We start from the raw sequence: 23,541 nt of genomic DNA, 5'->3' as shown, positions 1-23,541 counted from the left end.
TGCCGAAGTAAACCTGAAACTTCTGCTTGTGTAGAGCTCGCACAATGATATCATCAACATATACCAGTACAAACATAGTGGCTTCAGGTTTAGCAAGGAAAAACATAGATGTATCAAACTTCGATGGAGTGAAGCCAAGTTGCTGAAGCTTAGTACTCAACCGAGCATACCAAGCTCGTGGTGCCTGCTTCAACCCATACAACGCTTTATCCAACTTGCAAATAAGTTGATCACCTTTCTCAAAGCCAGGTGGCTGCCTCATATAAACTTCCTCTTTCAGAACACCATGCAGAAATGCATTCTGAACATCAAGCTGTCGAAGTGTCCACCCTTGTGAGACTGCAATGGACAGAACAAGTCTAATAGTGGCAATTTTCACAACTGGACTAAAAGTATCCCCATTGTCAATATCATACCGTTGTTTGAAACCTTTAGCAACCAATCGTGCTTTATACCTCTCAATAGTACCATCAGATTTCCTTTTGATTTTGTACACCCACTTACAATCAATTATGTTTCTCCCTTCTCTGAATGGTACAAGGTGCCATGTCTGATTTCTCTCCAAAGCATCATACTCTTCCTGCATAGCAACCTTCCATTTAGGGTCCTTAAGAGCCTGTTGAACATCCACAGGTTCTCCTGTAAGACACAAGTTACCATACCGAATATAACCATCATATTGCCTGTTGGGCTTGACAATTTTATTTTGCAGCCTGGTCACAACACGAGCCGGCGCAGAAGATCCTGGAGGAGGTGCAGCAGCCATCCCAGGCGTGGCAGGAGGGGAATCTCTCGATCCCGCAGAACTCGGCGCAGAGGATCCTGTGGCCCTAGATGTGGCCGAAGATGGCGTGGAAGAGACCGCAGAGGATCCGGGCGCAGAGGCCGAAGGTGATGCCTGCCCCGCATGCGTCGTCTCTTCGCTCGCCACGTCGCGACCCGCAGGGAATGTCGGACTGCTCTCTGCAGCAGCTGACGGGGCAGCAGACGCGGCAGGATCGGCACCGGATCGCATGCCCTCCGATCCCGAGGAAGACCCGATCAGAGAATCACCATCGGGTTCCGTGCTGGACGAATTTTCTTCATGCACCCCGTCCTGTGTACCAGAAAAACCACTTGCAGCAGAATTAGTAGGATTAGCACCTAGTTGATCATGTATCAATACTCCCCCTTGATCAAAACGAGTAAAGGCAATTAATTCAGGTGGAAGAAGAAGCACTTCGCACGAAGACGAGCACCAGCATTAGAGTGTAATTCGGAGAAAGGAAAAATAGTCTCATCAAATATGACATCCCTAGAAATATAGATCCGGCCACTAGAAATATCTAGGCACTTGTAACCTTTATGAAGATTACTATAGCCAATGAAAGCACAGCGCTTGGAGCGAAATTCGAGTTTGCGGGAATTATAAGGACGTAAATTTGGCCAACAAGCACAGCCAAAAGTGCGAAGAAAATTATATTCTGGTGGACGTTTGAATAAAAGCTCATGTGGAGAGACATTGTTTGTGACATTGCTAGGGAGTCTATTAATGAGAAAGGTGGCCGTAAGGAAAGCCTCGTCCCAAAATTTGAGAGGCATATTGGCATGTGCTAAAAGAGTAAGGCCAACTTCAACTATATGGCGATGCTTACACTCAGCTGATCCATTTTGCTGATGCGCATGAGGACAAGATACATGGTGCTCAATGCCGATGCGTTGGAAAAAAGGAATTCAATTTTTGATATTCTCCTCCCCAATCAGATTGTATAACAATAATTTTGCGATCAAAGAGACGTTCAACATAGTTCTAAAAATCATGAAAACGAGCAAAGACATCGGATTTATTCTTAAGGAGGTAGATCCATGTAAACTTGCTATAGTCATCAACGAAGCTTACATAATACTTTTGATTACCAACCAAAGCAATGGCTGGCCCCCACACATCTGAAAAAACTAGCTCTAAAGGAGCACTAGACACACTAGTTGACTTTGGATAAGGGAGTTGATGACTCTTCCCTCTTTGACACGCATCACAAACCGATGTAGAAAAATCCTTAACACAAGGAAGTTTATTGTGACTCAAAACTTGTTGAACTATGGTGGAAGACGGATGTCATAAACGCATATGCCATCGCGAAGTGGACGGCTTATTGACTCCAAAAGCTTGTTTTGACGCCGAAGATGATCTCGGCTGAAGAGGATAGAGGCCATGGCGACCCCTACCGTGAAGAATGGTTCTCCTCGTGCCCCGTTCCTTAACAAGAAAATCAAATGGATGAATTTCTAGAAAAGCATTGTTATCAAAGGCTAATTTAGAGGCAGAAAGGAGGCTTTTGGTGGCAGTAGGAACATGCAGAATGTCTTTGAGAACAAGTTTATCACAAGGGGTATGAATTGTAGATTGACCAACATGGTGAATATCCATACCTGATCCACTGGCAGTGTGGACCTTCTCGTGCCCATTGTAGCGCTCGGAAGGTGAGCTTGTCTAGCTCGCTTGTGATGTGGTCGGTGGCGCCGGTGTCGATGTACCATGACGGGTCGATGTTGTAGGAGTGGGTGACGGCTCCGGCGACCTTCTCTTCTCCCATGTACTCCTTGTTGAAGCGCTTCCAGCACTTCGCTGCCACATGGCCATACTTGCCACATAGCTGACATTGCGGACGTGGGTTGCCGTTGGCGTTGAAGGGCTGCTGGCTGCGGTTGGCATTGTTGTTGTAGTTGCCACCGCCAGCACCTCCGCCACGGCCTCCGTCACCGCGACCACGACCGAAACCACCACCGCGGCCTCCACGGTTGCCGCCATTGCGCCCTCCACGGGACGCCAGGTTTACAGAGGACATGCCTCCGCCGCCACCAGGAGGACCACCGCCGCCGTTGTGATTGATGGTAGCGACGTTGCCCATGGAGCCACCGTTCTGGATGTCAAGCCTGTTCTCGAAATTGAGAAGATGAGCATACAATTCAGAGAGAGATACCGTCTCGGTTTTGGTGGTCATGGCGGTGACTGATGCGTCTCCAACGTATCGATAATTTCTTATGTTCCATGCTTGTTTTATGATGATACACACATGTTTTATACATACTTTATGTCATATTTATGCATTTTCCGGCACTAACCTATTAACAAGATGCCGAAGAGCCAGTTGCTGTTTTCTGCTGTTTTTGGTTTCAGAAATCCTAGTAAGGAAATATTCTCGGAATTGGACGAAATCAACTCCCAGGGTCTTATTTTTCCACGAAGCTTCCAGAAGTCCGAAAGGGAAATGAAGTGGGGCGACGAGGCGACGCCACAGCAGGGCAGCGCGGCCCACCCCCTGGCCGCGTGGACCTAGCGTGTGGGCCCCTCACGTCGCCCCTAAACCTACCCTTCCGCCTATAACAAGCCTTCGTCGATAATAACTCCAGTACCGAGAGCCACGATACGGAAAACCTTCCAGAGACGCCGCCACCGCCAATCCCATCTCGGGGGATTCAGGAGATCGCCTCCGGCACCCTGCCGGAGAGGGGAATCATCTCCCGGGGGACTCTTCACCGCCATGGTCGCCTCCGGAGTGATGTGTGAGTAGTTCACCCCTGGACTATGGGTCCATAGCAGTAGCTAGATGTAGGATAATGTTGCATAGAAAACAAAAAATTTCCTACCGCGAACACGCAATCCAAGCCAAGATGCAATCTAGAAGACGGTAGCAACGAGGGGGTATCGAGTCTCACCCTTGAAGAGATTCCAAAGCCTACAAGATGAGGCTCTTGTTGCTGCGGTAGACGTTCACTTGCCGCTTGCAAAAGCGCGTAGAAGATCTTGATCACGATCGGTTCCGGCGCCACGAACGGGCAGCACCTCCGTACTCGGTCACACGTTCGGTTGTTGATGAAGACGACGTCCACCTCCCGTTCCAGCGGGCAGCGGAAGTAGTAGCTCCTCTTGAATCCGACAGCACGACGGCGTGGTGTCGGTGGCGGTGGAGAACTCCGGCGGAGCTTCGCTAAAGCTACGCGGAAGATATGGAGGAGAGGGGGGCGGCTAGGGTTTGGGAGGGGGTGGCCGGCCACTTCAATGGGGCGGCCAGCTTGTGGTCTTGGGGTGGCCGGCCCCCTCCCTTGGCCCCTCATTATATAGGTGGAACCCCAAGTGTTGGACTCCAAGTCTTCGAATAAGACCCGAAACCAAAACCTTCCATATGGAGGGGAAACCTAGCCAAGCTAGGACTCCCACTAGAGGTGGGAGTTCCACCTCCCATATGGGGGGGTGGCCGGCCTGTCAACACCCGGATTTTTAAGTCCGAATGCCTATTATGTCATACATCGCAATCCCAGGAATATTGTTGTTGCGAGGCATAATAGTTAAGTATCACAGTCATCATTCATTACAACCCATAAGTCTTACAAATTGGAATCACATGATCCATATTACACGAATAGTTGATCTATTGATCAACGAACAAACACAAGTTCATAGTTCAACATAGCGGAAGCGTAAGATACAAGGACTCTCTAGTCCACAGGCCAACGCTTGACGTCGGAAAGCGCTTAGTTGTTGTAGGCGTCCTGCTGGTCATCTCCTTGTTCATCTTCATACTCTGGCCATTTGAATAGCCAGGGACAAAGCCGTGAGTACGTTGAGTACTCGCAAACTAATTCAAGAAAAAGTGCTAGACATTCTAGTAGGGTTTGCTAAGCTCTAGTTTATTTGCATAAAGCTAGTTTTGGTTCACAAAGTTTTAAGAAAAACTTATTCAAGTGCTAACTAACCCAAGGGGGAACATTAGTGTCATTCCCACCGTTCAAGTGGTGATTTCAATTCAATCCACCACAAGTCAATTCACCATCACCTTTCAACATCATTTTCAAAGATATGACATCGGAAACTGTATGGCCTTTCCAACCGTCCGTAACCGTGGACGCGGCTATTCGAATAGGTTTACACTCTGCAGAGGTTGCACACTTGTGCCACAACATTTGATTTCATCCGTCGGGATTTCCCCGAATAATCGTAACACAGTACGCGGATCATCAACCATAACCTTTCACTTACGAATCCTAGTATGAGCACCTCTCCCCATGAGCTTGGCCTCCCAGTGAAGACCAACTGTCAACCTGGGAACTGCACAGGGCTTGGGCCGGACATTCACCTCATTTCGCATCATATCGTATCGTTTCTTTTGTGGTAGAGGCAGCTTTCGGCATAACCCCGATGACGCTTGTTTAGAGGGAACCCATACTAAGACGCATAAACTTCCAGTTAAGCCCTACCCATAATCAGGTATTGTGGGGGTACTTGAGAATTGGAAAGGTATCGCATTCAAACCAACATCATGTTTTATCAAAAATCACCATCTTCTCTTGGTCATATTCACCTTCAACATTCATTCAATGGAAGGCATCTTCATTCCAAGGTTTTCAAAATCCTTTCAAATCACATTGTTCCCATCTAGAGTAGTTTAGTTCATTAGCACTAGCTCTAATTCATGAGGGGTGCTACCTTGCTTTGCTGGGAAGGGACTAACTCACTACTCTAGTATCCAACTTGTATTTTGACCAAAGTTAACTATAAAAGGAAAATCATTTGGAAAACAAGTAAAAACTTGGGATGGGTTCACATAAGAAAAGGTAAGACATGGTGCCTTGCCCCAAGGGGCTTTGCACTTGGCAAGAATAAAAGCTTGCATAGTAAATTAGCTTGCCTTGGTAGTTCTCAAACTGTTCCTCTTCCTCCTCCTGGTAGCAACCTTCTTCTTCGGCGTACTCTCCGGTGCTACCGTCTAAATTTGAATACGAGTATAATTACTCACTAATTCCAGGGCTATTCCACACATCACAAATCAACACACAAACTACTCTATGCACACACATAAATAAACTAGGGTACATGGGTTGTGGGATTAAAATAGGATTTGTATTCTATATGTAAATGATAGTTTCCATAGGGTTCTTGAGAAATAATTTCCTCTCATTGAAATCTTCTTAAGATTTAATTTCTCCAACAATCATGGATGAACTCATCTTGACCTAGATCAAATGTTCATCATCATCATCATTTGGGAGAATGATTTAAATGAGGTGGAACACCTCATGCCATTTAAATAACACTATATTTGATTTAAATCTCAAGAAATTCATATAAGAGAGTTTGGAACCAGGGGTCCAAACATCCCATGAATTCATGTGAGACAAGTTTAAATGAAGTGTAAGACTTCACACAATTTAACTTTAATAGTTTTGGATAATATCAACTAGTTAAACTAGTCAAAATATCCATTCATTAAACCATGGCATGATCATGCAAAGTGACCACACCATTTTATTGCATAAACAATTAGTGTAAGTCAAAAGTGAGCTATTAGAGTTGGAATTAACTTAATATCTATTTTGGTTGATTTTTAAGAATTATTTGAATAGGGAAAAGTCCCTGGCTTGTTATTTTTGTCACATTAATTCTACAAAGAATTTGACCAAGAGGCCAGTGGCATTGGATAGAGAATTTTAGTGGCTTTCTAACAATGTCAAATTCACTAAATTTGGTTTAGCCAATTTGAAATGGTTGAATTTCAAAGTTTGGGCAGTATTGGATTGTTTGGAAAATGTTTAAAACGAATTTGAATTAAACAGGCGGCGGGAAACCAACGTGGGCCGAAACTGTTTAAAAAGAGAAAACGGCCCAGCAGCGCATCCAGTGCGCGCGGGCCTGCTGACAGGGTGGGGTCCACCCGTCAGCCTCCTTTAAAACCCGAAACGGTACGGGGCGACGTGGAGCGTAGGATTAGAGAGGGATCTAACGGCTGAGGTGCATCGTCTCGCCGGCGAGAGAGAGGTTCGCCGGCGGCTCGGGTAGGGGGTGGGAGAGCTAACCAGGGCTCCCGCGGTGGCTGGCAGTGTGCGTGATGTCGATGTGGACGACGGCGAAGCTCCTGGCACCGGCGGCGTCTCCTGGATCGGCTCCAATCGACGGCGGCGAGGTGCGGTACTGGCGGGCTCCGGGCTTCAAATTGGAGCAACTCCGGCAAGAATCGAGCGAGTGGTTGGGTGGAGGAGAAGCAGTGGAGGATGGTGAACGTGGTGGTGTGCTCAGCTTCGTCCAGGGAACGCGGTATTTATAGATGGCCAAGGGTGCGGCTTGGCCGTGAAGAAGTCGACCGAGGTGCGGCGGTTCCGGCGAGGTGTTGGGCTAGGCGAGGGTGCTACGGTGTTCTCCTCGTCCAGGCGAATCTGTAGGTGGCGATGGCGCGGTCGGGCGGCGTCTGTGGGCGAGGCATTGTTTCCGTGTCTGCCGTGCTGGTCGCGGGATCGCGTTGTCGTCTCCGGCGACGGCGGGCACGGGTCGGGGTCGAGGGCATGTCTAGTGACTGCGTGGCGACGCGGCGATGCTCAACGGCTGGTCAGCGAGTCCAGGGCGTGCTTGTGGTGACGGCGCGGCGCGTGGCCAGTGTGTGCCCGCGGCGTGCACACGCGCGACGTGCGCGGCATCCAGGGCGCCATGGACGCGAGCTGGTCTCGGCGTTGTCGAGCTCCTCCTCGACCAGGGCTGTGCTAGGCGAGGCTAGGCAGTGTGGTGGCGTGCTGTGGCGAGGGGGCCAAGGTTGGCAAGCAATGGAGAGAGGGGGAGGCTCGGCATGGTGATGCCATGGCCGGCATGGCCATGCCATGCAATCTAGCTCCTCCTCATTAGCTCCACTATGCTTCCCTTAGGGTTAGAGGGGGCAGGGGAACCATGTAGTGTAGCTTTGGTTTGAAAAATGTGAGGTAGATCACTATTTGCAATAGTGTGTGAATAGGGTTCAAAATTGGAAAATTCAAAAATATCAAAAATGGAAATAATGCAAAAGGTGAATGTTTGTGAAATGTGAGTGTTGAGATAAGTTGTATTTGACCAGAGATGAGTTGAGGTGGTGGTGGAAAAATTGGATTTCAAAAATGGCCCAAAATGGCTAAGTGAAGATTGTTGAACTTATTATAAAGTTGCAACTTTGGATGAGCATAGCTAGTGATCAAAGATGAATTTGGCAGGGTGGTCTTCATCAAAGTTGTTCACCTTGATGTTGACTTTGAAATGGTGCAAGGAGTTAGCAAAGAATGGTTTGGGAAAATTGAATTGCAGGGGCTCAAAGTGGTGACCAGACTAAAATTGGCAGATTTGGTCATCATCACATGTGAGTGGAAATTGTGTTTGAAATTTATTTGAAAAGTGAAACCTTGGTTCCAAAAGTTGTAATAAGTGTTTAGTAACATTATCCAACTAATGGTGAAGACCAAATAGGTCTAGGGTCAAAATTTATAAAAATGCCATAGGGCATATGTGAGGGTTTTTAGGGTTTTTCAATTATGGGAATTTCTTCCACTTTGATTTATTTGGTTGGTGATCTTCACATGATCACTCTAGGGTTTTAGAGCATAACAAATACAAGTAATAACAATCATCATGGCATATCACTCAAATGCACAAGTCCTATGCATGGTACTATATGCAAAAGAAAAGTTTTTGTTGGTTTGAAATTTTGTATTTCTGGAATTCTCTAACTTTCTTTTTCATTGAAATTTGGGGTGTTACAAACCCTTCCCCCTTACAAAAGATCTCGTCCCGAGATCAAAAAGAAAGTTAGGTACTAAAGAGATCTGGGTACTCCTTCTTCATGAAGTCTTCGCGTTCCCAGGTGGCTTCATCCTCGGTATGATTGCTCCATTGGATCTTTAGAAACTTGATGCTTCGGGTGCGGGTGGTTCTGTATGCTTCTTCTAGGATGCGAATCGGCACTTCGCGGTAAGTCAGATCCTTGTTGATATCCACCGATCGGTGATCGATGTTCTTGAACACTTCGGTCTTCTCAGGGACTTCAAGACATTTCCGGAGAAGTGAGATGTGAAAAACGTCGTGCACAGCCGACATTTCTTCAGGCAACTCCAGTTGATAAGATACTTCACCTCGGCGGCCGAGGACTTGGAAAGGTCCCACGTGGCGAGGTGCAAGCTTTCCTTTCAGCTGAAACCTTTGCATCCCTTTCAAGGGGGATACTTTGAGATAGACAAAATCTCCGATCTCAAAGGTCATCTCCCGACGTCTCTTGTCGGCGTAGCTCTTCTGTCTGGATTGCGCAGTCTTGAGGTACTCACGGATCTTGTGAACCTTCTCTTCGGCTTCACGAAGAACGTCTGGGCCGAAAACTTGACTCTCTCCGACTTCTGACCAGTTCAGGGGGGTACGGCACTTCCTTCCGTACAAGGCTTCAAAGGGGGCCATCTGTAGGCTGGCTTGATAACTATTGTTGTATGAGAATTCTGCGTAAGGTAGGCAGTCTTCCCACTTGGATCCGTATTCCAGTACGCATGCCCTAAGCATGTCTTCCGATGTCTGGTTTACTCTCTCTCGATCTGTCCGTCGGTCTGAGGGTGATAGGCGGTGCTGAAATTTAGGCGAGTGCCTAGTCCTTCATGCACCTTCTGCCAGAACCTTGAGGTGAACTGTGATCCTCTATCTGACACTATCGATTTGGGGGTTCCATGCAAAGCGACTATTCTGGAGATGTAGAGTTCAGCTAACTTGGGGCCTTGATAGGTGGTTTTGACGGCGATGAAATGGGCGACTTTGGTCAATCTATCGACCACTACCCATATGGAATCATTGCCTTTGCTGGATTTGGGCAGTCCGGTGATAAAGTCCATTCCTACGGAGTCCCATTTCCATTCTGGAATCTGAAGGGGTTGCAACAGTCCGGCGGGTCTCGTGTTCTGCCTTAACTCGCCGGGCAGATGTCACACTTAGCGATATAGCTACCGATCTCTCTCTTCATTCCGTGCCACCAAAATTGTTCTTTCAGGTCCTGGTACATCTTGGTACCTCCGGGTGGATTGAGTAAAGGGTGTCATGGGCTTCTTGCAGGATGACTTGTTTCGGGTCGAGTCCGATGGTACGCAGAGGCGTTCTTTGTACCAAAGCACTCGGCTTCGTCAATGGTGAATCCGGGGCTTTTCCTGCGGCTATCTGCTTCTTGATTCCATCAATGCTAGCGTTGTCCTTCGGGCTTCCTTGATCTGACCAATCAAGGTGGGTTGCGATTCGATGCGGCTAGGAATCCTTCACTTACAAGTTCAAGTCTGAACTGTTCAAACTCTTGGTGCAAACTAGGCTGTTCGGTTGCGAGCATGGAGTTCAATCGGCACGGCATCGACTCAAAGCATCCGCTACCACATTGGCCTTGCCGGGGTGGTAGTGAATCTCCATGTCGTAATCCTTGATCAATTCGATCCATCGGCGTTGTCTCATGTTTAACTCCTTCGGGTGAAAATGTATTTGAGGCTTTTGTGGTCGGAGTAAATCTCGCATCGATTACCCATGAGGTAATGACGCCAAACTTTCAAGGCTAAGACCACGGCTGCAAGCTCGAGGTCGTGGGTTGGGTAGTTCTGCTCATGTTGCTTGAGTTGTCTAGAAAGGTAGGATACAACCTTTCCTCGCTTGCATAAGCACGCATCCAAGTCCAGTCTTGGAGGCGTCGCAATATACGTCAAAGGGCTTTGCGATATCTGGCATGATCAGGATTGGGGCTGTTGTCAGTCTACTCTTGAGCTGTTGAAAGCTCTCTTCACACTTGTCGGTCCACTCAAACTTTCTGTCCTTTTTCAGCAGTTGGGTCATTGGTCGAGCGATGCTCGAAAAACCTTCTACAAATCTGCGGTAATATCCGGCTAATCCAAGAAAAGCACGGACCTCAGTTTGTGTGGTCGGAGCTTTCCATTCCATAACAGTTTTGATCTTGGCGGGATCTACGGCAATTCCTCCTGCAGACAAGATGTGTCCGAGGAATCCAACTTCTTCCAGCCAAAACTCACACTTGCTAAACTTGGCGTACAACTGGTGCTGTCTCAGGGTTTCTAGAACAATCTCCGTATGCTGTTCATGTTCTTCTTCGGACTTGGAGTAGACCAAAATGTCGTCGATGAAAACAACGACAAATTTGTCCAAGAAGTTCATGAAGATCTTATTCATGAGATTCATGAAATAAGCGGGAGCATTGGTCAGTCCAAATGACATGACGTTGTACTCATACAACCCATATCCGTGGTAAAGGCAGTTTTTGGAATATCGGTGGCTCGGATTTTCAGTTGGTGGTATCCAGTTCTAAGATCAATTTTCGAGAAAACTCGGGATCCGGTGAGTTGGTCGAACAAGTCTTCGATCTTGGGTAAGGGGTATTTGTTTTTGATGGTGACATCGTTAAGCTTACGATAGTCGGTGCATAAACGATTTGCACCATCCTTCTTGTCGACAAACAAGACGGGGGATCTCCAGGGGGATGCACTTGGTCTGATCAAACCTTTGGCTAACATGTCATCTATTTGCTTCTTCAGCTCCACAAGCTCGGCTGCGTTCATGCTGTAGGCTCTCTGGGCGATGGGTCCAGTTCCGGGGATTAACTCGATGATAAACTCGATATCCCGGTCCGGGGGCATACCGGGTAGATCATCCGGAAACACATCAGGGTAGCGACAAACGACCCTGATTTGATCCAGAGTAGGCTTGGATACACTTTGGTTGCAGGTAAATTTTCTGGGTAGTTTTTCAGAGACGTGCTCAACTACGATTCCGGTGCTGCTAGTCATGGTTATGGCTTTCTTGGCGCAGTCTATCAATCCATTGTGTTTGGACATCCAGTCCATTCCTAGGACAACTTCCAAACCTTTGGTTCCAAGTATGATGAGATTTGCAAAGAAATCAACATCATGGATTTTGATTGGCACATTTTTACAAAATTTTCTGGCTTTGGTGGTTGATCCGGGGATTTGAACTATCATAACATGCTTCAAACTGAGGGGTTGAATTTTACTTGTGGATGCAAAATCTTCGGTGACAAAGGAATGCGATGCTCCGGAATCAAACAACACTCTAGCAGGGGTGTGGTTGACAGAAAACATACCCAGCACAACATCTGGGGCTTCCGGGCTTCTTCGGCGTTCATGTGGTAGAGGCGGCCGTTGCGGTTGTTGGGGTTGTTGGGGCGAACTTCTTGCCGGTGGAGACACGGCGTTGCTGCTGAGCAGGAGCAGCGGTGTTGCCGGCGAGCTTGGCAAGACGCTTGGGACACTCGTTGGAGTAGTGCCCCACTACACCACACTCATAACAAGTGATAGTGCTCTTGTCCTGCTTGTTCGCAACGGGAATGGCATTGCTCCCGGTTCTGGGGTTGGTGTTGGTGTTGGTGTTGTTGGTGTTCGGGGCTCGAGGTGGAGCGGTTGTAGTTGTTGTTGTTGTAGTTGGGGTTGTAGCCTCCTGGCTTGGAGTTTCCTCCACTTCGGTTCTGATAACCGGGGCGAGAGTTCTGTATCGGGGGTTTGTTATGTCTCGGATTGAAACCTCCGCTTGAGCTAGGGCGAAACTTTTGGGGGTGGCTTGATCCACTCTGATTTGCCATGCGGCGCTTGCGGTTCTCATTGGCTTGGTTCAACTTGCCCTCCATCTGGATGGCGGAGTCAACAAGGGCTTCGAGGTCGGCGAAGGGGATGTTGACGAGGACAGTCTGCATCTCATCATGCAGCCCGTTCAGGAATCTCTCCTTCCTCTTTTCAACGGTGTCCGTCTCATCAGGCATACCTTGACAAGGTGAGAAACTTGTCGCGGTACTCAACCACCGTCATGCGACCTTGTTTCAGTTCACGGAACTCATCCCTCATCTTCTTGATAAGACCCGGGGGTACATGGTACTTGCTGAACTTGAGTTTGAAATCCTCCCAAGTCATGAATTGACCTCCGTTCATGGCACGGGTACTTGTCCACCAAGCGCGAGCTGGTCCAGCGAGGTAGTGAGTGGCGAACAACACCTTCTCGTTGGCTTCCACTCCAGCTACTTCCAGATTGTTCTCCATAGTCTGGAGCCAATCGTCGGCGTCGAGGGGCTCCTCGGTCTTGCTAAACACCGGAGGGTTGGTGTTCTGGAAGTTCTTGAGCTTGGATCCGGGGTGGTCATGATTTCCATGGCCTTGGGCGATGTTCTGCAAGGCGATGATGTTGGCTTGGCGCTCGGCTCTCTCGGTTTCCCGGTCTGCAAGCAGGGTTTGCAGAAGCTGCATTATCGCGTCGTTGGTGCGATACGGAGGGGCCATCTGAAGGTATAGAAGATCATGAGATAAGAGGGAACATTCTATGGTTCATTTAAGTTTGAAAAACATTTGAAAACTTGTAATCTTTTCATGACAAACATAACATTCATTCATTCATGCAACACATAGTACAAACTACACACATACTCCAATGGTTTTAAGAACCATTCCCATGCTACGATACAAAGGACGGGATACAACTCACACCTACTATAAGTGAAACTAGTGCAACTACTCCTCATCGTCGATATCAATCGGGACGTAGTCATCCTGTCCGGCCTCCAGGAACTCGTAGTCCTCCTCCTCGGTGTTCTCGTCCTCCTCAAAGTCATCGTCATCGCTCAGAAAGGCGTCTCCTCCCTGAATATCGATGCCTTCATCGTCCTCCTCCATGTGACGAATCTGATCCTCCTGGGCCGTGACAGTGGCCTCAAGTGACGCGATCCGGTCGCGAAGGCGGCGAATCGTAGCGTCCTTCTTGGCACGCTGCTGGCGAAGGTTCCTGCGGTCGTTGTTGAGTAGCTTGATCGCCTCACCCTGCTCGATGATGTGAGCATGGGTCTGGTTCGCGTAAGCGCGAGAGGCGTCGAGGTCCCTCTGAGTCTGGTAGAGCATGAAGTCCAAGTGATCCACATGGTGCCTCAACTGGGGGTGGAGTGGCACATCCATGGGTCTTCCGTCAGAGTTACGCCGTGCGAGATGCGCAAAGCGTTCCTCACGAAGGGCTTCGGTATTCTGTCCGCACAGACGAGCAAGTGCTTCCTGAAGAGCACGTGCAAGCCCGTCGAGCCAGTTGCTTTCCCTGAAAGAGAAAAGGATCCTCTCCGAGGTGGGAGGCTCCAGCTTGCCCCTCAAGTCGGCAGTGATAATCCACTGCAGTTCCCCTCCCGGCTGGTCGTCCACCTGAATCCCGTGAAACTCGGGGTGTGGGCGGCCAAGGTGATCCGACAGGGAGTCGAGGTCATGCTCGAAGATCAAGCTTCCTCCGTTTCCAAGCTGATAGAACTTGGTGTTGAGGGGTTCATTCGGCTCCATCTGGAAGAGAATTGGATGAGTAAGTTAGAGAGTGCAAAGTGTGGCAAGGTTTTAAGTTGATTTAAAAAAGATAGACATGATCAAATTTTGGCAAAGTCTCGAAGGCAAGAGTGTAGTAAATTTTCACAAATAAGTCCTTTCATTTGATTTCAAAGTTAAATTTTTCAGAACGCCCATTCTAACTAAGGTCTTCTAAGGTCAAACCTGGCTCTGATACCAACTTGTCAACACCCGGATTTTTAAGTCCGAATGCCTATTATGTCATACATCGCAATCCCAGGAATATTGTTGTTGCGAGGCATAATAGTTAAGTATCACAGTCATCATTCATTACAACCCATAAGTCTTACAAATTGGAATCACATGATCCATATTACACGAATAGTTGATCTATTGATCAACGAACAAACACAAGTTCATAGTTCAACATAGCGGAAGCGTAAGATACAAGGACTCTCTAGTCCACAGGCCAACGCTTGACGTCGGAAAGCGCTTAGTTGTTGTAGGCGTCCTGCTGGTCATCTCCTTGTTCATCTTCATACTCTGGCCATTTGAATAGCCAGGGACAAAGCCGTGAGTACGTTGAGTACTCGCAAACTAATTCAAGAAAAAGTGCTAGACATTCTAGTAGGGTTTGCTAAGCTCTAGTTTATTTGCATAAAGCTAGTTTTGGTTCACAAAGTTTTAAGAAAAACTTATTCAAGTGCTAACTAACCCAAGGGGGAACATTAGTGTCATTCCCACCGTTCAAGTGGTGATTTCAATTCAATCCACCACAAGTCAATTCACCATCACCTTTCAACATCATTTTCAAAGATATGACATCGGAAACTGTATGGCCTTTCCAACCGTCCGTAACCGTGGACGCGGCTATTCGAATAGGTTTACACTCTGCAGAGGTTGCACACTTGTGCCACAACATTTGATTTCATCCGTCGGGATTTCACCGAATAATCGTAACACTTTACGCGGATCATCAACCATAACCTTTCACTTACGAATCCTAGTATGAGCACCTCTCCCCATGAGCTTGGCCTCCCAGTGAAGACCAACTGTCAACCTGGGAACTGCACAGGGCTTGGGCCGGACATTCACCTCATTTCGCATCATATCGTATCGTTTCTTTTGTGGTAGAGGCAGCTTTCGGCATAACCCCGATGACGCTTGTTTAGAGGGAACCCATACTAAGACGCATAAACTTCCAGTTAAGCCCTACCCATAATCAGGTATTGTGGGGGTACTTGAGAATTGGAAAGGTATCGCATTCAAACCAACATCATGTTTTATCAAAAATCACCATCTTCTCTTGGTCATATTCACCTTCAACATTCATTCAATGGAAGGCATCTTCATTCCAAGGTTTTCAAAATCCTTTCAAATCACATTGTTCCCATCTAGAGTAGTTTAGTTCATTAGCACTAGCTCTAATTCATGAGGGGTGCTACCTTGCTTTCTTGGGAAGGGACTAACTCACTACTCTAGTATCCAACTTGTATTTTGACCAAAGTTAACTATAAAAGGAAAATCATTTGGAAAACAAGTAAAAACTTGGGATGGGTTCACATAAGAAAAGGTAAGACATGGTGCCTTGCCCCAAGGGGCTTTGCACTTGGCAAGAATAAAAGCTTGCATAGTAAATTAGCTTGCCTTGGTAGTTCTCAAACTGTTCCTCTTCCTCCTCCTGGTAGCAACCTTCTTCTTCGGCGTACTCTCCGGTGCTACCGTCTAAATTTGAATACGAGTATAATTACTCACTAATTCCAGGGCTATTCCACACATCACAAATCAACACACAAACTACTCTATGCACACACATAAATAAACTAGGGTACATGGGTTGTGGGATTAAAATAGGATTTGTATTCTATATGTAAATGATAGTTTCCATAGGGTTCTTGAGAAATAATTTCCTCTCATTGAAATCTTCTTAAGATTTAATTTCTCCAACAATCATGGATGAACTCATCTTGACCTAGATCAAATGTTCATCATCATCATCATTTGGGAGAATGATTTAAATGAGGTGGAACACCTCATGCCATTTAAATAACACTATATTTGATTTAAATCTCAAGAAATTCATATAAGAGAGTTTGGAACCAGGGGTCCAAACATCCCATGAATTCATGTGAGACAAGTTTAAATGAAGTGTAAGACTTCACACAATTTAACTTTAATAGTTTTGGATAATATCAACTAGTTAAACTAGTCAAAATATCCATTCATTAAACCATGGCATGATCATGCAAAGTGACCACACCATTTTATTGCATAAACAATTAGTGTAAGTCAAAAGTGAGCTATTAGAGTTGGAATTAACTTAATATCTATTTTGGTTGATTTTTAAGAATTATTTGAATAGGGAAAAGTCCCTGGCTTGTTATTTTTGTCACATTAATTCTACAAAGAATTTGACCAAGAGGCCAGTGGCATTGGATAGAGAATTTTAGTGGCTTTCTAACAATGTCAAATTCACTAAATTTGGTTTAGCCAATTTGAAATGGTTGAATTTCAAAGTTTGGGCAGTATTGGATTGTTTGGAAAATGTTTAAAACGAATTTGAATTAAACAGGCCGGCGGGAAACCAACGTGGGCCGAAACTGTTTAAAAAGAGAAAAACGGCCCAGCAGCGCATCCAGTGCGCGCGGGCCTGCTGACAGGGTGGGGTCCACCCGTCAGCCTCCTTTAAAACCCGAAACGGTACGGGGCGACGTGGAGCGTAGGATTAGAGAGGGATCTAACGGCTGAGGTGCATCGTCTCGCCGGCGAGAGAGAGGTTCGCCGGCGGCTCGGGTAGGGGGTGGGAGAGCTAACCAGGGCTCCCGCGGTGGCTGGCAGTGTGCGTGATGTCGATGTGGACGACGGCGAAGCTCCTGGCACCGGCGGCGTCTCCTGGATCGGCTCCAATCGACGGCGGCGAGGTGCGGTACTGGCGGGCTCCGGGCTTCAAATTGGAGCAACTCCGGCAAGAATCGAGCGAGTGGTTGGGTGGAGGAGAAGCAGTGGAGGATGGTGAACGTGGTGGTGTGCTCAGCTTCGTCCAGGGAACGCGGTATTTATAGATGGCCAAGGGTGCGGCTTGGCCGTGAAGAAGTCGACCGAGGTGCGGCGGTTCCGGCGAGGTGTTGGGCTAGGCGAGGGTGCTACGGTGTTCTCCTCGTCCAGGCGAATCTGTAGGTGGCGATGGCGCGGTCGGGCGGCGTCTGTGGGCGAGGCATTGTTTCCGTGTCTGCCGTGCTGGTCGCGGGATCGCGTTGTCGTCTCCGGCGACGGCGGGCACGGGTCGGGGTCGAGGGCATGTCTAGTGACTGCGTGGCGACGCGGCGATGCTCAACGGCTGGTCAGCGAGTCCAGGGCGTGCTTGTGGTGACGGCGCGGCGCGTGGCCAGTGTGTGCCCGCGGCGTGCACACGCGCGACGTGCGCGGCATCCAGGGCGCCATGGACGCGAGCTGGTCTCGGCGTTGTCGAGCTCCTCCTCGACCAGGGCTGTGCTAGGCGAGGCTAGGCAGTGTGGTGGCGTGCTGTGGCGAGGGGGCCAAGGTTGGCAAGCAATGGAGAGAGGGGGAGGCTCGGCATGGTGATGCCATGGCCGGCATGGCCATGCCATGCAATCTAGCTCCTCCTCATTAGCTCCACTATGCTTCCCTTAGGGTTAGAGGGGGCAGGGGAACCATGTAGTGTAGCTTTGGTTTGAAAAATGTGAGGTAGATCACTATTTGCAATAGTGTGTGAATAGGGTTCAAAATTGGAAAATTCAAAAATATCAAAAATGGAAATAATGCAAAAGGTGAATGTTTGTGAAATGTGAGTGTTGAGATAAGTTGTATTTGACCAGAGATGAGTTGAGGTGGTGGTGGAAAAATTGGATTTCAAAAATGGCCCAAAATGGCTAAGTGAAGATTGTTGAACTTATTATAAAGTTGCAACTTTGGATGAGCATAGCTAGTGATCAAAGATGAATTTGGCAGGGTGGTCTTCATCAAAGTTGTTCACCTTGATGTTGACTTTGAAATGGTGCAAGGAGTTAGCAAAGAATGGTTTGGGAAAATTGAATTGCAGGGGCTCAAAGTGGTGACCAGACTAAAATTGGCAGATTTGGTCATCATCACATGTGAGTGGAAATTGTGTTTGAAATTTATTTGAAAAGTGAAACCTTGGTTCCAAAAGTTGTAATAAGTGTTTAGTAACATTATCCAACTAATGGTGAAGACCAAATAGGTCTAGGGTCAAAATTTATAAAAATGCCATAGGGCATATGTGAGGGTTTTTAGGGTTTTTCAATTATGGGAATTTCTTCCACTTTGATTTATTTGGTTGGTGATCTTCACATGATCACTCTAGGGTTTTAGAGCATAACAAATACAAGTAATAACAATCATCATGGCATATCACTCAAATGCACAAGTCCTATGCATGGTACTATATGCAAAAGAAAAGTTTTTGTTGGTTTGAAATTTTGTATTTCTGGAATTCTCTAACTTTCTTTTTCATTGAAATTTGGGGTGTTACACGGCCCCCTAAGGGGGAGTCCACTTGGGACTCCTCCCCCACTAGGGTTGGCCGGCCATGGAGGTGGAGTCCCATGTGGACTCCACCTTCCTTGGTGGTTTCTTCCGGACTTTTCTAGAACCTTCTAGAACCTTCCATAGAACCTTCCGCGACATTTTAATTCACATAAAATGACATCCTATATATGAATCTTATTCTCCGGACCATTCCAGAACTCCTCGTGATGTCCGGGATACCATCCGGGACTCCGAACAAATATTCGAACTCCATTCCATATTCAAGTACTACCATTTCAACATCCAACTTTAAGTGTGTCACCCTACGGTTCGTGAACTATGCGGACATGGTTGAGTACTCACTCCGACCAATAACCAATAGCAGGATCTGGAGATCCATAATGGCTCCCACATATTCAACGATGACTTTAGTGATCGAATGAACCATACACATATAATACCAATTCCCTTTGTCACGCGATATTTTACTTGTCCGAGGTTTGATCTTCGGTATCACTCTATACCTTGTTCAACCTCGTCTCCTGACAAGTACTCTTTACTCGTACTGTGGTATGTGGTCTCTTATGAACTCATTCATATGCTTGCAAGACATTAGACGACATTCCACCGAGAGGGCCCAGAGTATATCTATCCGTCATCGGGATGGACAAATCCCACTGTTGATCCATATGCCTCAACTCATACTTTCCGGATACTTAATCCCACCTTTATAGCCACCCATTTACGCAGTGGTGTTTGGTGTAATCAAAGTACCTTTCCGGTATAAGTGATTTACATGATCTCATGGTCATAAGGACTAGGTAACTATGTATCGAAAGCTTATAGCAAATAACTTAATGACGAGATCTTATGCTACGCTTAATTGGGTGTGTCCATTACATCATTCATATAATGATATAATCTTGTTATTAATAACATCCAATGTTCATGATTATGAAACTAATCATCCATTAATCAACAAGCTAGTTTAAGAGGCATACTAGGGACTTCTTGTTGTCTACATATCACACATGTACTAATGTTTCGGTTAATACAATTATAGCATGATATATAAACATGTATCATAAACATAAAGATATAAATAATAACCACTTTATTATTGCCTCTAGGGCATATCTCCTTCAGTCTCCCACTTGCACTAGAGTCAATAATCTAGATTACATTGTAATATACCTAACACCCATGGCATTCTGGTGTTGGTCATGCTTTGCCCTAGGGAGAGCTTTAGTCAACGGATCTGCTACATTCAGATCAGTGTGTACTTTGCAAATCTTTACTTCTCCATCTTCGATGTATTCGCGAATCGAGTGGTAACGCAGCTTGATATGCTTCAGCCTCTTGTGTGACCTTGGCTCTTGTGCATTGGCGATGGCACCCATGTTATCACAGTAAATGATTAATGGGTCCAATGCACTAGGAACCACACCGAGCTCTACAATGAACCTCTTCATCCATACCGCTTCTGATGAAGCCTCTGAAGCCGCTATGTACTCTGATTCTGTTGAAGACTTCGCCACCGTGCACTGCTTCGAGCTTGCCCAGCTTACTGCAGCACCATTCAATATAAACACGTAGCCAGATTGTGACTTAGAGTCATCAGGATCAGTGTTCCAAATTGCATCGGTGTAACCACTTACAACGAGCTCTTGGTCACCTCCATAACAAAGAAACATATCCTTAGTTCTTTTCAAGTACTTCAGGATATTCTTGACAGCTGTCCAGTGTTCCATTCCTGGATCACTTTGATATCTGCTAGTCAAACTAACAGCATGTGCTATATCCGGTCTAGTACATAGCATGGCATACATGATGGATCCTACTGCCGAGGCATAGAGGATTTTACTAATCCTTTCTCTTTCTTCTGCCGTAGCCGGTCCTTGAGTCTTACTCAAGACTTTGCCTGGTAACATAGGTAAGAACCCTTTCTTACTTTCGTCCATTCTAAACTTCTTTAGAATCTTGTCCAGATATGTACTCTGTGATAGCCCTATTAGGCGTCTTGATCTATCTCTATAAATCTTGATGCCTAATATATACGATGCTTCACCAAGGTCTTTCATTGAAAAACTATTATTCAAATAACCTTTAACACTGCTTAATAGTTCTATATCATTCCCGATCAACAATATGTCATCTACATATAATATCAGGAATGCTACAGAGCTCCCACTCACTTTCTTGTAAATACAGGCCTCTCCATGACACTGTATAAACCCGAAGTCTTTGATCACCTTATCAAAGCGTCGGTTCCAACTTCTTGATGCTTGCTTCAGTCCATAGATTGAACGCTGAAGTTTGCATACTTTGTCAGCATTTTTAGGATCGACAAAACCTTTGGGTTGTACCATATACAACTCTTCCTCAATGTCTCCATTAAGGAACGCCGTTTTGACATCCATCTGCCAAATCTCATAATCGAAAAATGCAGCTATTGCTAACAAAATCCTTATAGATTTTAGCTTCGCTACAGGTGAGAAAGTCTCATCGTAGTCAACTCCTTGAATTTGTCGGAAACCCTTTGCGACAAGTCGAGCTTTATAGACAGTAATATTACCATCAGCATCTGTTTTTCTCTTGAAGATCCATTTATTTTCGACAGCCTTTCGGCTATCAGGTAAGTCTACCAAAGTCCATACTTTGTTATCATACATGGATCCCATTTCGGATTTCATGGCTTCTTGCCATTTGTTGGAATCTGGGCTCATCATTGCTTCTTCATACGTCGCAGGGTCCTCATCATTGTTATCCACAATCATGACATTTAGACAAGGATCATACCAATCAGGAGTGGTACGTTCCCTTGTCGATCTGCAAGGTTCAGTAGTTTCCTCGTTCGAAGTTTCATGATCATTATCATTAGCTTCCTCTGTTGCCGGTGTAGGCGGTACTGGTACAACTTCCGGTACTGCGCTACTCTGATCAACGAGTATAGATTCATCAATCTCATCGAGTTCTACTTTTCTTCCAGTCACTTCTTTAGTGAGAAATTCTTTCTCAAGAAAGGTTCCGTTCTTAGCAACAAAGATTTTGCCTTCGGATTTGTGATAGAAAGTATACCCTATAGTTTCCTTAGGGTATCCTATGAAGATGCATTTCTCCGCTTTGGGTTCTAGCTTGTCCGGTTGTAACTTCTTTACATAGGCTTCGCAACCCCAAACTTTCAGGAACGATAGCTTAGGTTTCTTATTAAACCATAGTTCATACGGTGTCGTTTCTACGGATTTTGATGGTGCTCTATTTAAAGTGAATGCGGATGTCTCTAATGCATAACTCCAAAATGATAACGGCAAATCAGTAAGAGACATCATAGAACGAACCATATCTAAGAGAGTTCGATTACGACGTTCGGACACACCGTTTCGTTGAGGTGTTCCCGGCGGTGTCAATTGTGAAAGTATTCCGCATTTCTTTAAATGCATGCCAAACTCATAACTCAGATATTCACCTCCACGATCAGATCGTAGAAATTTAATCTTCTTGTTACGTTGATTTTCTACTTCACTTTGAAATTCCTTAAACTTCTCGAAAGTTTCGGATTTATGTTTCATGAAATAGATACCCATATCTACTCAGATCATCTGTGAAGGTTAGAATATAACGATAACCACCGCGCGATGCTACGCTCATTGGTCCACACACATCGGTATGTATGATTTCCAATAAGTCGGTAGCTCGCTCCATCATACCAGAAAATGGAGTCTTTGTCATTTTTCCCATTAGACATGCTTCGCATCTATCAAGTGACTCAAAGTCAAGTGATTCAAGTAATCCATCGGTATGGAGTTTCTTCATGCGTTTCACTCCAATATGACCAAGACGACAGTGCCACATATAAGTAGAATTATCATTCAATTTAATTCGCTTAGCATCAATGTTATGTATATGCGTATCACTACTATCGAGATCTAACAGAAATAAGCCATTCTTTTGTGGTGCTCGACCATAAAAGATATTATTCATAAAAATAGAACAACCATTATTCTCAGACTTGAATGAATAACCGTCTTGCATTAAACAAGATCCAGATATAATGTTCATGCTCAACGCGGGTACAAAATAACAATTATTTAGGCTTAAAACTAATCCCGAAGGTAGATGTAGAGGAAGTGTGCCGACAGCGATCACATCGACTTTGGATCCATTTCCAACGCGCATCGTCACTTCATCTTTCAGTAGTCTTCGTTTATTCTTTAGTTCCTATTTCGAGTTACAGATATGAGCAACCGAACCAGTATCAAATACCCAGGTACTAGAACGAGAACCAGTGAGATAAACATCTATAACATGTATATCAGATATACCTTCTTTCTTCTTCTTAATAACGCCGCTCTTCAGATCAGCCAGATACTTGGAGCAATTACGCTTCCAGTGTCCCTTCTCCTTGCAGTAATAGCACTCAGCATCAGGCTTAGGGCCGTTCTTAGGTTTCATAGGAGGCGTGGCAGCTTTCTTGCCACCCTTCTTGAATTTTCCCTTAGACTTGCCCTGTTTCTTGAAACTGGTGGTCTTGTTGACCATCAACACTTGGTGCTCTTTCTTGATCTCAATCTCAGCAGCTTTTAGCATGCCAAAAAGTTCAGGTAACTCCTTGTTCATGTTCTGCATATTGTAGTTCATCACAAAGTTCTTGTAACTTGGTGGCAGTGATTGAAGGACACGATTAATCCCCAATCTATTAGGAATCACTATTCCCAAGTCACTGAGTTTCTTCGCATGCCCGGTCATGGCGAGCATGTGCTCACTAACGGAGCTGCCTTCTTCCATCATGCAGCTGAAGAATTGTTTCGATGCTTCATAGCATTCCACGGCCGCATGAGTCTCAAAAATAGCTTTCAGCTCTTTCATCAACTCATGAGGATCGTGGTGCTCAAAACGTTTTTGAAGATCGGATTCCGGATCGCACAGATGGCA

At 46.0% G+C, this 23,541-nt stretch overlaps 1 protein-coding gene across 1 annotated transcript in view; it reads right to left on the bottom strand.

Annotated features, from left to right (window-relative positions):
• Positions 1–1,041: 1,041 nt before the first annotated feature.
• Positions 1,042–23,541, bottom strand: part of LOC139832431 (uncharacterized) — a 40,050-nt gene continuing 17,550 nt past the window's right edge. Inside the window, exons 3-4 of the mRNA XM_071822193.1 lie at positions 2,410–2,998; positions 1,042–1,096 (exon numbers count right to left, since the gene is read on the bottom strand). Coding sequence (XP_071678294.1) covers positions 1,042–1,096; positions 2,410–2,998 — 644 coding nt within the window. The remainder of the gene's footprint in view (positions 1,097–2,409; positions 2,999–23,541) is intronic.

Source organism: Lolium perenne, chromosome 6, assembly GCF_019359855.2.
Source record: "Lolium perenne isolate Kyuss_39 chromosome 6, Kyuss_2.0, whole genome shotgun sequence".
Taxonomy (NCBI): Eukaryota; Viridiplantae; Streptophyta; class Magnoliopsida; order Poales; family Poaceae; genus Lolium; species Lolium perenne.
This window is presented reverse-complemented; position numbering and strand designations above follow the sequence as displayed.